At 42.6% G+C, this 15,861-nt stretch overlaps 1 protein-coding gene across 2 annotated transcripts in view; it reads right to left on the reverse strand.

Annotated features, from left to right (window-relative positions):
• UVRAG (UV radiation resistance associated) overlaps window positions 1-15,593 on the reverse strand; it is a 95,249-nt gene extending 79,656 nt beyond the window's left edge. The window contains exons 1-2 of one of the 2 annotated variants that reach the window (XM_034442098.3): window positions 15,110-15,593; window positions 3,824-3,941 (exon numbers count right to left, since the gene is read on the reverse strand). In XM_034442098.3, the coding sequence (XP_034297989.2) occupies window positions 3,824-3,941; window positions 15,110-15,187 (196 nt within the window). In that variant the 5' untranslated portion in view covers window positions 15,188-15,593. The remainder of the gene's footprint in view (window positions 1-3,823; window positions 3,942-15,109) is intronic. The other variant, XM_087895756.1, reaches the window with a different exon arrangement.
• Window positions 15,594-15,861: the final 268 nt, after the last annotated feature.

Raw genomic sequence — 15,861 nt, forward strand, 5'->3', positions numbered from 1 at the left:
CCCAATATTTGATTGTGGGAGGGGCAGCAAAAAGAACAGGCATTACCGTGTTTTTCGGAGTATAAGACGCTCCGGACTATAAGACGCACCTACCTTTTTTGGTGAGGAAAACAAGAAAAAGAAATCTCCCTCTGCCTCTGAGCAATTTTGCCTCTTTGCAACAAACAGCCTGCTTTACTTTCAGTTTCGTTTTCAGCATAGCTTGATTAGCACAAGGAAAAATTAAATCTGCTCCAGCAATTTACCTCTTTGCAGCAAGCAGCAGAGGCCTGCGCAAAACAGCCGAGAGTAAAACAGCTGAGAGTCAGGAGGCCGATCCAATCAACTTGTGCTAATTAGGCTGTGCTGAAGCTGAAATGGGCTGTTTCTTCTTGCTGCTTGCTACAAGGAGGTAAATTGCTGGAAGGCAGAGGACAAAGGGTGGGGGCCAGTGGGTGGGCGGGGTTACATTCGGTGTATAAGATGCACCTAAATTTTCACCCCCTTTTAGTACAGGAAAAGGTGCATCTTATACTCCGAAAAATATGGTAAATAGCTCTGGAGAGGTCTGTCATAACTTCAGATAGATACTAAGGGACTGGTCATTAAGCGAGAAGTACTTGTGTCTTTCAGCTACTCAGGCCAATGGCTGATGCCACCCTTAGTCTGAGGGATCGCAGAGAGATATAAATTATTATTCAAAGCTTAGTTATTGAGATATAAGCATTTGTTGTGGTTTCAGCAAATTCCTAGAACGGTGTGATATAATTTCATCCAATTATCAGTAAACAAAGGCACATTAATCAGATCGCATAAACAAAAAGTGTAAATAGTCAAATCGTTCATGATTAAATATTATATACAGGTAGACCTCGATTTACAACCACAACTGAGCCCAAAGTTTCTGTTGGTACTTGAGACATTTGTGCTGAAGTTTGTTTCGATCCTGAATGGCTCAAGGTTGACACAGCCTTCCATCCTTCCGAGGTCGGTAAAATGAGGACCCAGATTGTTAGGGGCAACAGGCTGACTCTTAAGAGAGGGATGTAAAGCACCGTGAAGCGGTATGTAAGTCCAAGTGCTGTAGCTATTGTCCCATTTCACGTCCTTTCTTGCCACAGTTGTTAAGTGAATCACCAGAGCTTTTAGGTTAGTGACAGGGTTGTTAAGTGAATCTGGCTTCCCCATTTACTTTGCTTCTCAGAAGGTCGCAAAAGGGGGTCACGTGACCCCGGGATACTGCAATCGTCATAAATATGAGTCGGTTGCCAAACACCCAAGTTTTGATCACGTGACCACAGGAGTGCTGCAACGGTCATAGAGTGTGAAAAACTGTCACAAGGCAACGGACACCTGTCAGAGGTGAGCGGGAAACTGTGGCTGACTTGATTGGCCCATGTGACCTAAAAGACACAGGGGGTGGGGAAATCCTATTCTTTTAACTATCCCTAAGTGCGGGATATGTGCAAGGGGAACCTTTACCTTTAAGAGGGACGCAGTGGCTCAGTGGCTAAGACGCTGAGCTTGTCAATCGAAAGGTTGGCAGTTCAGCAGTTCGAATCCCTAGTGCCGCGTAATGGGGGTGAGCTCCCGTTCCTTGTCCCAGCTTTTGCCAACCTAGCAGTTCGAAAGCAGGTTAAAAATGCAAGTAGAAAAATAGGAACCACCTTTGATGGGAAGGTAACAGCGTTCCGTGTGCCTTTGGCGTTGAGTCATGCCGGCCACATGACCATGGAGACGTCTTCGGTCAGCGCTGGATCTTCGACTTTGAAACAGAGATGAGCACCGCCCCCTAGAGTTGGGAACGACTAGCACATATGTGCGAGGGGAACCTTTTTACCTTAAGTGTGGGAACTACTTAAGAGCTAGTTTCATCTTTCTACGTGCCGATATGATGTACTCAATAAAGGGTTTCTTGAACCTGAACAAAGTGTCAGAGTCCTGACTTCCTTGAGTTCATTACTCGGAACGATGACAGTAGGTATAAGTAAATATTAATTAAATATTCAGATTAGTGTTTTTACACTCTTATGATGACTACAGTAAGAGAGCTCCGAGATCAGCACAAATTTGGCATTTGGCACCAACTTGATCAATTAATATTAATTTAAATACCTCATCAGGTAGCTTATGGAATAAAATAGCAGCATGCCAACAGATGATACAGTTACAAGGATATTCAGTGATTGGCTTAACACCACTAGATTAAGCAAAGCCATACGACAGAACTGTTATATTTTACCCAGCACACATTAGGCAAAACTACAGGTAATCCTTACAACAGCTCATTCAGTGACCGCTCAAGGTTACAACGGCACTGAAAAAAAATGACTTATTATGACCATTTTCACATTACGACCGTTGCAGCATGATCCCCATGGTTATGGGATCAAAATCTGGATGCTTGGTAATTTGTTCCTATTTATTACGGCTGCAGGATCCCAAGGTCATGTGATTCCCCTTTTGCGACCTTCTGACAAGCAAAGTCAAATGGGGAAGCCAGCCCGTTTATGAGAACCCTCGTAACATGCTCTAGAATTTCTACTTATGCCCAGAAGTCTTTTTTTTTTTTTTTGCTTTGCTGGAAAAATATATATATATATATATATGGCTTACAAGGCGTTAAGCAATAGCCTTCATACTTTTGTATATACCTGCTTAGTAGGGCTTTCGCTCCCCCCCCACAGCGGTGTTCTTTTTTTATACAAAGTCATCTTATTGCCCCCACAATCCGGGTCCTCATTTTACCTACCTCGAAAGGATGGAAGGCTGAGTCAACCTTGAGCCTGTTGAGATTTGAACTCGCAGTAATTGCAGGCAGCTGGCAGCTAAGTGCTACTTAACAGCACTTTAGTCTGCTGCACCACCAAGGCTCCTTACAAGATGATGCAGAGGAAAGCAAAGTGATTGTTTTCTTGAGCGATGAAATCTTCTTCCATAGTATCTATTATGTATGAATGAAGCCGAATGTACGTGTCCTGAGGATAATGTTGCAGGATCCACTCTGGGTCGGTCACCGGGACCAGAGGTTTTGTCTTCCGAGCTTTCGGACTCGTGCTGGAGTCTGTCCTTAGGGAACCCCCTGAGAATGGGCTCCAGCACGAGTCCAAAAGCTCCGAAGTCAAACCCTCTGGTCCTGGCGACAGACCCAGATTGGATCCTGTATTATGCATGTATTTGATTTCAGTTAACTGCCCATCTCAGTATCTAATCCTAGCCTATTTTTCAATCATCAACTATATAAAATATTATCATGTCATTTGTGAAGGAATATAAAAAGCTCTAAAGAGAGACTTCCTAGACCAGGGGTGTCAAACTCAACACCCGGGGGCTGGATCCGGTCCACGGGGTGCTTAGATACGACCAGTAGGGCTGTCCTGGAAACAGCAAAGGACTGGCCTGAGACGCCTCTGCTAGTGAAAACAGAGCTCGGGAGGGCCACGGGCATCCCACCCGAGCTCCGTTTTCGCTATCAGAGGGTTGCGGAAAGCCATCGCAGCCGAAAACGGAGCTCAGAAGCCCGTTTTCGCTGGCAGAGTGCTCGGGCTGCCACAGGCGCCTCTGTCACGAATGATGTTGAGCTGGCGACACCCACCCCAGCCCCCAGCCCCGAGGTCAAACACAACCCTGATGTGACCCTCAATGAAATCGAGTTTGACTCCCCTGCCCTAGACAAACTGAGTTGATGGAGATGGAAATCAATAAGCTGACTTTGTATAAAATATACAAAAGTATGAAGGCTATTGCTTAACGCATTGTAAGCCGCCCTGAGTCTCCGGAGAAGGGCGGCATATAAAAATAAATTAAAAAAAAAAAAAAATGACAGAAACAGACATCTCTTTACCTTTACATATATTTATGTTGTCGCACAAGTGAAGAGTGAAATAGGTATCCAGGAGGCGATAACCGTTCCTATTGACAATATTCCGGGCTGCGATGTTACGCAAATGACGGAGACGACGCTGGAAAAGAAAACGTTACAAATATTAAGCAATGTTCGCGTTAAAGCTATTTAACAAATGCTATATTGTTTAACATGTAACACTGGGTAAGAACCGCTCATGTTTGTTTCAAGGTATTTTTATTCTTTATAAAGCTTTGTTCTCATGGACCCAGCCTGCTAATTGTCCCTCTGCCACAGCCTTTCAAATAAAAATCCTACGTGTGTTCCTTAAGCACCCAGATGTAGAAAGCACAATAAATTCTCTCGTTATATGTAGCTTCAGTTAAAAATGCAGAGTCCTCTTACACTCTTTACAGACAGCTGGTCATTTGCATCCTTTTAGAGAGTCGCTGAGACCACTTGAAGATTTGTCTGTGTCCTCAAGGTCACCTGAGTAGTGCAAATGGGTGTGGAGCCTTCTTGGAAATGCTGAAACATCCTGCAGAAAGCACAGCTCCACAACACAATCCTTTCGGCAGTTCCAAGAAGGCTCCACACCCATTTGCACCACTCAGGTGACCCCAGGGACACAAATGTCCAAGTGGCCTCAACGACCCTCAAAAAGAATGCAAATGATCAGCTGTCTGCAAGGAATATCAATCCTTCCATTCCCCACCATCCAGTCTGAGCTGAAGAAGCTTCTTGGATGAGAAGCAAAACATCTTCAAAGGAAAAAAACAAGAAAGTCCAGTTGCCTCCTGAAAAAAAAAGCCTCTTTGGGACATTGAAAAACAGAAATATTTCAGCAGAAAGCAGCAGTACATAGGGAGTATTTCACCAATTCCAGCAGCCTCTGTAAAACACACTTACAAACCACAGTACACCAGTGCCAATTAAAATTATCTCTTCATATCCACTTCATTCTGATCAAGAAAATCACATTACAATCTCAATGGCTATTAACTGTTAATATGGTTTTAGTCCATTAACTGTTACAAAACAGTTTTCCAGGAAGAAATAAAACCATAGCTAAAAACCATCTGGAGAATGACATTTCCTAAACTATTCAAAGACTGTTTTTTTAAAAAAAACATTTGTTGAACAGTAAGCTAAAAACTACGGCTTATAAAGTAGAATGCTTGGCTTCTCACTTCTCACTGAACAGCAATAACTCTTTCAGCAACTTAGTGTTAGATGAAATTTTAATTCCCCCTGACTACTTCTACATTTTCCACATAATTTGTTTTATTCAATTTGCAACACAAGCTGCAAGTAGCGGATCACAGGTTTTTTTTAAAAAAAAATGTGTTACATTATGTAAAAAAAATATGATGGATTGGTAGATAAATAAATAAACATAAGGATTTACAACTTTCCATTCATTCCTTTATTAAAAGTATTAAATGAGACTATACAAAAAAGCAGGACTTTTCCAAATACACATCATTCTCTACATGAAAACTTGAATGTGTCACTATCCAAAAGGAAAACATGAATAGGTAATGATTCTATCTTGTTTTAATGAATCTTATTAATTTCTGAGCTGTAGTGGCGCCATGGTTATAGAATGCAGTATTGCAGGTTTAGCTCTGCCCACTGCCTGGAGTTCAATCCTGACCGGATCAAGGTTGTCGTCCATCCTTCCGAGGTCAGTAAAATGAGGACCCAGATGGTTGGGGGCAAGATGCTGACTCTGTAAACTGCTTAGAGAGAACCGTAAAGCACTATGGAGCAGTATATAAGTTTAAGTGCTATTGCTATGGCTAATTTCCTTTCATTAGAAACTTGAGTCAATAGAGAATCATATTTTTTTCTAGGAAACTCTTCTGCTCTTGGAGGAAAGAAAATAAAAGAGGTTGTTACGAAACTCTTCCCTTACCATTTCCTACTGTTGTTTCTTTTTTGCATATCAAACTTCCTCTTTTCCTATATCAGTTTACTGGGCCAGGGCAGGGCACCAACAGGCTCACGTAAGAGTGCTGCAAACATTGCAGCAAGAATTATATTGTACACATCTTCCTGAACATTTACAAAAATCACTTGGACCACTGTGGCAAGATCTACGTGGGGCTGCCCTTGAAGAGCATTTTCAGCTGCTCCAGAACACAAGTGGCTCCAGTAGGTATGAGCATTTCATGATGCACTTGAGAATTGCACTAGCTACCATTGATTAGTTCTGCTAGGCATTGATAAGTTCTGCTTATCAAGTGAAAGCCCTTCATGGAATACAGGGCCTGGATATCTGCAGGACCCCTGCCTTCCAGATAACATCAAATAAGGTGGGTTCCATCTGTGCCCCCTAATTCAGGGACTGCATCTTTAGGGGCCATGGACAGATAGCAATAGCACTTTAGACTTGTATATCACTTCACAGTGCTTTCCATCCCTTCCTAAATGGTTTACGGAGTCAGCCTCTTGCCCCCAACAATCTGGGCCCTCATTTTAACCACCTCGGAAAGATGGAAGGCTGAGTCAACCTTAGCTGGTCAGGATCGAACTGCTGACAGTCGATGCCTTTTCAATCACTGCTTCCTCCTTTGGCCTAGTCTGGAAGTTGAATCATGACAACTGGACTTCTTTTATTTTTTTGGTTTCAAATGTTTCGCTCCTTATCCAAGTAGCTTCTTCAGTCCTTTGACGTAGCATTTTCTTGGACATCTTCCTGTCTCTCTTGGAAAGTCAGAGCTGGTTGAGCCAAAAGATCTTAGGAGCTGGAATAGTCTGGCTTCTCTTAGCTACGAAAGTTGCATGATGGTTGGCTGGATTGTCGTGTGTTCCTAGTCCTATATATGTGATTTTATAAATTATATGGATTGCTACTTTTTTGTGTTTGTGTTCTTCTGATGATACAAAATAGGGATATATGACATTCAGAGCTGATTTTGATTTAAGTGGCTTATAAGCCCTGTAAATTCTTGAATAAATACATTTATATTCTGGATCTTAAATAAGACACCTCAAAATGCCAAAAGTACCTAAAAACCCTTCCCTAGGCTTCATTCATTACCAGATTTTGTTAAGGTTCTTTTAATTTTTTATATGACATTTTTAAAGTATGTTTTAATAGTTTTGTAATGCTTTTCATTTGTGTAAGCCATTCAGAGTCATGCATTTGAAATAAATAGCCACCTATCTCAAATGTATGAACCTGGGTAGCTTTATAAATCAAAATAAGCAATTTTTTTTTAAAAAATAAGAGATTAAATTGGAAGCTAACATATTACAAAGTTAATATTGCCCTCACACATACTATTTAGTTACATAATAAATAATAATAGTAAGTAATAGTAGTAGTAGTAGTAGTAGTAATAGTAATAATAATAATAATAATAATAATAATAATAATAATAATAATAATAATAATAATAATATTTTTTAAAAACATAGTATTTGGTTTCAAGCGTGTTTTCGGGTCCTTACAGTGCTTCAAGAATCTCTGGGGCACTGTAAAAATGAAGCCTTCAAATTTAGGGGGAAATCTGACTGCCTGTTTCAAAAAATAAGCTGCAGTAATAGAGAATTTCTGAGAGGCTACGGCAGCCACAGGTAGTTGTATGAATAAAATCTAGAGAAATCTCTACTGTACCTAAAACACAGCGGATGGCAGTAGAATTGAAATAGCATCCCCATGAAAGAGGTTTTCTTTATTTCTACATAAAAATGCATCTGCTGACTGGATACCAACAAATCAGCAAAGCCACTTCAAAGAGATCAACTGATGGCAGCGTGACTACTCTCAACGTTAAGCTTATGCTATTACTCAAATACTATTCAACAGAATGTACTAAGAATATAGGTTGGCTTTGTTCTACTCAATAGCCTATTCACAGCCAAACAGGAAAATAACTCCCATGGAGTATTAAGCTCAGTGAGTTGAAAAAGCTGCTAGGCATAAATTTTTAAGAGACAGACTGGCACAGAACAAGGTGTTAACTTTCACATTCACTTCCAACACTTCACTGCTTTAAATTATTTTAACAGTTTGTTTGGGCAATTGTTCTATACAGGGAAGGAAAGATGAAAAACCAAAAATAAAACACAGTATAGCCACAGGAAAAACCCATCTTCCAGCATGCAAATTAAATTTCCCCCGTTAGTAGAAACTTCTTCTGAAACAATACTGCAATTTAATATAGTTCAATCACACTCACATGCTCAACTATTTTTAACACAGAGGAGATTAGTGGAAATTAGCTTCATATCAAATGCCACTGGACTCCTCCTACCTTAAGGACCATTCTCACGGCATTAGAAAAACTACATCACATAGAATCAAGGTCACTTGAAGTGTTAATATCACTTTATAAGGCCTTGGTAAGGCCACACTTGGAATACAACATCCAGTTTTCGTCGCCACGTTCTAAAAAAGATGTGGAGATTCTAGAAAGAGTGCAGAGAAGAGCAACCAAGAGGATTAGGGGACTGGAGGCTAAAACATATGAAGAACGGTTGCAGGAACTGGATATGTCTAGTTTAATGAAAAGAAGGACTAGGGGAGACATGATAGCAGTCTTCCAATATCTCAGGGGCTGCCACAAGGAAGAGGAAGTCAAGCTATTCTCCAAAACACCTGAGGGCAGGACAACAAGCAACTAATAAAGGAGAGAAGCAATTAGAACTAAGGAGAAATTTCCTGATAGGGAGAACAATTAATGAAATAACTTGCCTCCAGAAGTTGTAAATGCTGCAACACTGGAAGTTTTTAAAAAGAGATTGCATAACCATTTGTCTGAAATGCCTAAGCAGGGATTGAACTAGAAGACCTCCAAGGTCCCTCCCAACTCTGTTTATTCTATTCTATTCTATTCTATTCTATTCTATTCTATTCTATTCTATTCTATTCTATTCTATTCTATTCTATTCTATTCTATTCTACATTAATGCCAACAAAGTATAGTGAACGACAACTCCAATAATTATCAGTCGGCATGAAGATGAAATCCATTATATCCAGAGGACACCAAACTGGGATAAGTTCTACTAAGGAACACCCAAAGAATTTGCCTTTTTTTTTTAATCCAAGTTCTTATGATTGTTAGGGCAGCTATTCAGGAACAGAAACACAGGTCACACCTGACAAACAACTGTTTGTAGGCTACTAAAGTTGTTGCACACTTTCATCTCAAAGAATTACCGAGGACAAAAACTAGAAATTACAGCATCCCTCAAAGAGAGATAAATTAAAAGGAGAGAGAAGTAACCTACATTTCCAACTTGTGACTCAGTAGAAATATAGTCATTTGTGCTGTCTGAGCTTGGGGATTTGCTTGCAGGCATTTTATCACCTGAGTAGGTAACATCATCAGTGATGGTGAGTGGTGTATTTGCTCTCAGATTGTATAAAGTAGCTTGCCAGGGTTCTCCCCGGTAGTTCCTTGTTTATCAAAACCATACCCCACCCCGCCAACCCTGGCAAGGCAAGCTACTGTATATGAACAGGCAGCAAACACCACACTCACCAACACTGATGATGTTACCTAGTCAGGTGATGAAATGCTTGCAAGGACATCCCCAAGCTTAGAGACTCAACAATTCAACCCTGAGCTACGAAGGTTCTCTTCTATTGGTGTCGGTACAAATAAATGTATAATTTACCCTGCTATGTTATGTGAGACTTCTCCACTTCACTAAACATTACACACTTTACACAGAAAATATAATTTAGGCCTACTCCACAATGGGGGGCCTCTTCATAGAAGGTACAATTCAAGTATCTTGCCTCTGCAAGCCTAATGCCAAATTAATAACTTATGGGCCAAAGTAGAAGCCTATCTAAGCAACTTGACCCTTTCTTATCCTCTTGCTTATGTAGCTGTATCTGGTAACCTCAACGAAAGGGGTTAAAGCAAATTTATTCAGCTACTTCAACCAGTGCTATCTGCCCTGGGATTAGCTAAGAGAGTAAAATCTAAGAACAAGCTTACCCTTCCCAGCCCTGTTTTGATTCAGAGTGCCAAGAAGTTAGGAAATAATTGGCTGGGCACTTCAAATGTAATGACGAATCAGCTTCACATTCCACCCGATAACTTTTATTCTGAAAAATCTGCTAGAAATTAAGAAAATAGACTTTTCCAGGACTTCTTGAAATACTTTAAAAAGAGCATGATCACAAGCTAAGAATGTTTGGGTGCTTGATAGCTTCTTATCCAATCACTAGGTCCTTTTCGCTCACTTTTCTTTTGCTAGAAAAAGTGTAAGAGGATCACTTTAGAATACTGCTAGCACTAAGAGGAACTAAATTGGATCTAGAGCTCAAAACAAATTGCTCCCAATTTCAACCTCTGAGAGAACAGGAATTGTCTAACAACTTAAGTTTGCGAAAGCCCAACTTTAGTTATAAACACTGTTCTGTATTAATTCCTTTCTCTGGAATTTCTTGTATGTTTTACTTCTCTGCTAACGGCCGGCGTGTAAAATAACTGCACCTTCCCATGTTGTGCTTCGCGTTGTTGTGCCTCTTTTTTTTCCGCCCCTCTGGATCATCCACTCCATTTAAAGGAAGAAACACCGTTTTTTATTTGGCTGCTTTACTTTGTTTTCTGGTGGATGTGGGGTTCGCAAAACACAGGTCTCTCCTTCGTTTTCCACCCATACCTGTTGCAAAGTTGCAGCTTTACCAGCAACTCCACTGGGCTGATGATGGGTAGAAAGCTCAAAGGGAGGAGAGGAAGACAGCACAGAGGCCTGCAATTTTTCTAAGCAGCCTGCTCAGTGGCTAAGACACTAAGTTTGTCGATCAGAAAGGTCGGCAGTTTGGCAGTTCGAATCCCTAGTACAGGTCTCCTGCATGAGCAGGGGGTTGGACTAGATGACCTCCAAGGTCCCTTCCAACTCTGTTACTGTTACAGTTCTTCAATGCATTTATACTGCCCGTCTAGAAAAACGCACAATCTAAATTTTTGCACAATCTAAATTTTTCTATTAACCGACTAATCACCTATTTTAGTGCAGGTAGTCTTCAATTTACAACCACAACTGAGCCCCAAAATTTCTGTTACTAAAATGAGATGGTTGTTAAGTGAATTTTGTCCCATGTTACAACCTTCCTTGCCCGAGTCGTTAAGTGACTCACCAAAGTTGTCAAGTCAGTAACACAGTTCTTAAGGGAATCTGGCTTCCCCCATTGACTTTGCTGAGCAGGTGGTTGCAAAAGGTGATCACATGACCCCAGGACACTGCAACCGTCATAAATGAGAATCGGTTGCCAAGTGCCTGAATTTGGATCACTTGATCACAGGGATGTTGCAATGGTCGTAAGTTGTAAATCGAGGATTACCTGTAAAACTAAGCAACTCTGTGATCTGTTGGGTCATCCTTTGGGAGAAAGACAGTGTAGTCTGACGTTACCAGAATGAACATTAAATATTAGGCTGACTATGTATATTTTACACCAATGCTGGATGGTCGTGTGATCGTCTCAGAAGAGTAGATATCATAAATAGAAAAATAATGATTGGCAAACAAGCATCAGTAAGTTAATATTTATGTAAGCAGATAAACAGAATGACCACAGGTGGGCAAAAAAGCAGTGAGAGAGGGTGAAACTTCCAACTTCCTGCTGGCTTCCCCAGTGACTCTGCTTGCAGGAAGGTGGCGTGGAACGTTGGAAATCACGATCATGTGACTGCAGGGATTATTGCAGTGGCCACTACTATCAATTTCAATTCCGCAGGAGTACAGGTAGTCCTCAACTTACAACAATTTGTTTAGTTGACTGTTCGAAGTTACAAAGGCACTGAAAAAAGTCACATGATTTTTCATACTTTACAATCATTGCAGCATCCCCAGTCACATGATCAACATTCGTTTTGATATTTCGATATTTTACACATTCTTTAAGTTAGCATATTTTAGGGATCTTTATTCAAAAATTGTTACGGCATAATGCGCTGTCTGAGCTATCTTGAGGATATAAACAGCCAAGCCAATGACATTTTTAATAGTTATAGATAAGCAAGCATTGTACTAACTAAGCACTTATTTAACTGTCTGACTGAGCCAACTCATAACACATTCTGGCAGATGAATAGGCAGGTTTTCAGTGTTGGACACTCTGTTTTTTGACCATACTCTTATATTGCGATTTCTGGCAGGAAAAAAAATTGTGCAAGCCAGGTCTTGCATTCTAAACTGCCTCTACTGATTTCCCATCTGCATTCAAGCTCATCTCCAGAACAAAGCTTTAAGGAAAATTCAAAAATACTGCTGCCATAAGCAGATGTAAGGCAAATACCAAAAGGATTAAAATGAGCTCTCTTAGCCTCTTGTTCTGAGGAGACACTTGAAAGTAACTGCACTAAAATCAAGATCTTAATTTTTACTTATCTCAGCTTAATAAATGTCTGGTGATTAAATAGTCAGGCATTGGGCAAGTTAAAATGTTTGAATACTTGGAATATTTTTTCATAGCTCTACCAAATGTAGGCCACATAAAAATTACATAGGTTACATGCACAAAATTAGCAGCAGCAATGTAATCCCACTTGACCCAAAGGCATAGCATACACAAACAATAGTTATAGTTGGCTAAGGAAGATATTAAAAGTAGGGGTGGTGTAAGCAGAAGCAGCATATACTTTAAAGGAGTCTATAAAAACTTTTGTCTGGGGCTCATATCAGTCCTTGCTCTTCTGCAAAGAGTTCAGTTCTTAAGGACTATGGTATAGCCCAAAGGATCCCTCGTGTACCTAAAATGGTACTAAGGAGGCAGGTTGGCCTAAATCAGAGGTGGGGAAATACGGTTTTTATGATTTGTGGACTTCCAACTCCACAACTGTGGGTTTTAACTCACAGCCGACTTGTGAGTTGAAACCCACAAAGTCATAAAAGGGCCATAGTTCCCCACCCCTGGTCTAAATAAAAGTGTACACTTATGTGTTCTTAGTGTTCTCTGGGCTTCGATGTTTTCCTGCATATTTTGTTGCCAGGCTATGGAACATTATCCGTTCATGAAAGATAATGAAAACTTCGGTAGGAAAACAACCAAGCTCAGAGAACACAAAGAATCCAAAACTCTAAATAGGCACATTCAGTTGTAATCCCCACTGGCTAAAGTTACTATTGTTTTTTGTTTTTTTTAATTTGATTTATATGCTGCCCTTCTCCGGAGACTCAGGGCGGCTTACAATGCGTTACGCAACAGCCTTCATACTTTTGTATATTTTATACAAAGTCAGTTTATTGCTCCCACAATCTGGGTCCTCATTTTACCTACCTTAGAAAGGATGGAAGGCTGAGTCAACCTTGAGCCTTGGAGAGATTTGAACTTGCAGTAACTGCAGGCAGCTGATATTAATAACAGTGCTTTAGTCTGCCGTGCCACCAGGGATGATCACAGATGATCTAGGTCAGGGGTGCCAAACTCAAGACCCATGGGCTGGATACGGCCCATGGGGTGCTTAAATCTGGCCCACGGAGCCAGCCTGGCAATATCAAAGGACTAGCCCACAAGGCCCCTGCGAGGTCCATTTTCGGCCTCCCCGATCTCCTGCAGCACTCTGCTGGCCAAAAACGGGCAGAGTGCTGCTGGAGGCCAGGGACGCTGAAAATGGGCTGCACGGGCACCTCGCAGAGCCTCTGCACGGCTTGTTTTTGGCCAGCAGAATGATGCAGGAGACCGGCAAGGCCGAAAATGAGATGTCTGTCCCATTTCTCCCCCCTCCTGCCGGCCCACGGAGAACTACAACGCTGATCTGAGACCCTTGAAGAAATCCTGTTTGACACCTCTGATTTAGGTTCTGTGTGTCAGATAATTACAGATCAATATGGAAAAGATCGTCTTTAAAAAACCTGCAACACCATGTTTCTTCAAAGAGATAATTTTGACAATGGGCTATGATCATGTGATTACTGCGCTCAAACAATGCACAAGAAGCTTAGAAAGACATTTGAACCAGTCTGGCCTACGTAGGATGCTTCTGAGTTTTCAAGCTCCTTTTACAGGCCAGTAAAATATAGAGATCAATTAAGAGCACTGACATCAGCATGTTTTAATAGCTATTAATAACCATCCCAAAAGCTATTCTTTAGAGCAGCATTATAAAAAAAAAATCGTCTAACGTAAGACTGTGCACTTTAAGAGAAAGCTGACTGAATCAATCACCCATGTTCTGCTCCATGGCACCTTTTATAAGAATGGAATTCCTATAAGAAAGTCATTTATTTCATAAAGACATAATTAGGGAAAGGACCGTCCCAAAGGTGCTTTTTTTCAGGACTTTCTTGTTTTTTCTTTTGAAGATGTTTCGCTTCTCATCCAAGAAGCTTCTTCAGCTCTGGCAGGATAGTAGGGAATGGAAGGATTTATATTCCTTGCAGACAGCTGGTCATTTGCATCCTTTTAGAGGGTAATGAATTAAGGGAAGGAATTTCACACAGTCAGCGGTCCTGTGTTATAGGGCAGCGTACTGTCCAAAAAGTAATATCAGAGCCACTTTGATATACATCAGTATAGTAGTTAAGGTGCTGGCCTAAAGAACCAGGAGATGGTGAGTTCTAGTCCTACCGGAAGCCCACTGGGCGACTTTGGTCTAATCACCAGGAGCCTGTGAGTTCTAGTCCCACTTTAGACATAAAACTGGCTGGATGCCTTTGGGCCAATCGCCAGGAGACAGTGAGTTCTAGTCCCGCCTTAGGCATGAAAGTTGGCTGGGTGATTTTGGACCAATCACCAGGAGACAGTAAGTTCTAGTCCCGCTTTAGGAATGAAAGCCAGCTGGGTGACTTTGCTCCAATCACCAGGAGACTGTGAGTTCTAGTCCCGCTTTAGAAATGAAAGCCAGCTGGGTGACTTTGCTCCAATCACCAGGAGACTGTGAGTTCTAGTCCCGCCTTAGGCATGAAAGTTGGCTGGGTGACTTTGGACCAATCACCAGGAGACTGTGAGTTCTAGTCCCGCTTTAGGAATGAAAGCCAGCTGGGTGACTTTGCTCCAATCACCAGGAGACTGTGAGTTCTAGTCTTGCCTTAGGCATGAAAGCCAGCTGGGGGACTTTGGGCCACTCCCTCCCTCCCTCTCATCCTAACCCACCTCACAGGGTTGTGAGGGGGATTCCAGACACCCGGAAGCGGGGCGGCAGCTGCAAGGGAAGCGGCGCGGCGCGTGCACGCATGCGCGTGGAATCCAGAGAGCGAGCCCCCCCCCTCCCCTCCCCAGGCCCCGCCCCATCTCACGTGCTCGCTCCCGCGGCCCATTAACCCTTTCCCCTCCCGCTTTTCCTTCCGGGGGCCCGCAAGCGAAACACCGACCTGCTGAGACGGCAACTCCACATGCATGGAGCGGGAGGTCGGACCCGGCGGTGGCAGGACGGCAGAGGTTTGACTCATGCTGACGGCGACCCGGCGGCGGCCCGGAGGGCTCGGGAGCAGGAGAGGCCTTGGCGCATGCGCATTGAGCCCGCCGCCGCCGCCGCCGGATTCGGAAGAGTTAAGGGTGACGACGAGGCCTCCCAAAGGTCCCGCCGGCCTCCTCCGGGGCTTCTTTGAAAGCCTCCAGCTCGCTTTTTCCGGGACCGGGGAAACGACTCCAGGGCCTCCCGCGCTTCTTGCCGAAGCCCTGTTATTTCCAATACGACTGAGGCGACTAAGAAGACGGAGCGACGGAGACACGCCGCCCGCTGATTGGCTCGTCGGGGAGGAAGGCGGGCTTCGTCCTTGCGGTAGCGCGGACGCATTGGTCCCTAAGCACGTCGGTCTAAACCCAACGTCCCGTCTTTCTGAGGTGCTTCATTACGTGTGCGCGTGTGTTTGGAAACACCGCCTCTATGGATAGCAAACTTGTATCTCGTTTCTCATTGGTGGGCGTGCTCCTTACAAGAGGCGGGTCTAAAGTGATATCTATAAGACGCCCTTCGCGATTGGACGGGAACTTTATAGTGATGGACAGGCGGATGAAACTAGGTGAAGGGTGGGAAGCCGAGGACAGAGGGTCACGTGGTCGTGTTTTGTCAAGTGACGGAGAGAGCCACTCGGAGGGAGGGGAGCGCATCTCCATAGCAACA

Source organism: Pantherophis guttatus, chromosome 5 (genome assembly GCF_059756535.1).
Source record: "Pantherophis guttatus breed Tessera chromosome 5, ASM5975653v1, whole genome shotgun sequence".
Classification (NCBI taxonomy): Eukaryota; Metazoa; Chordata; class Lepidosauria; order Squamata; family Colubridae; genus Pantherophis; species Pantherophis guttatus.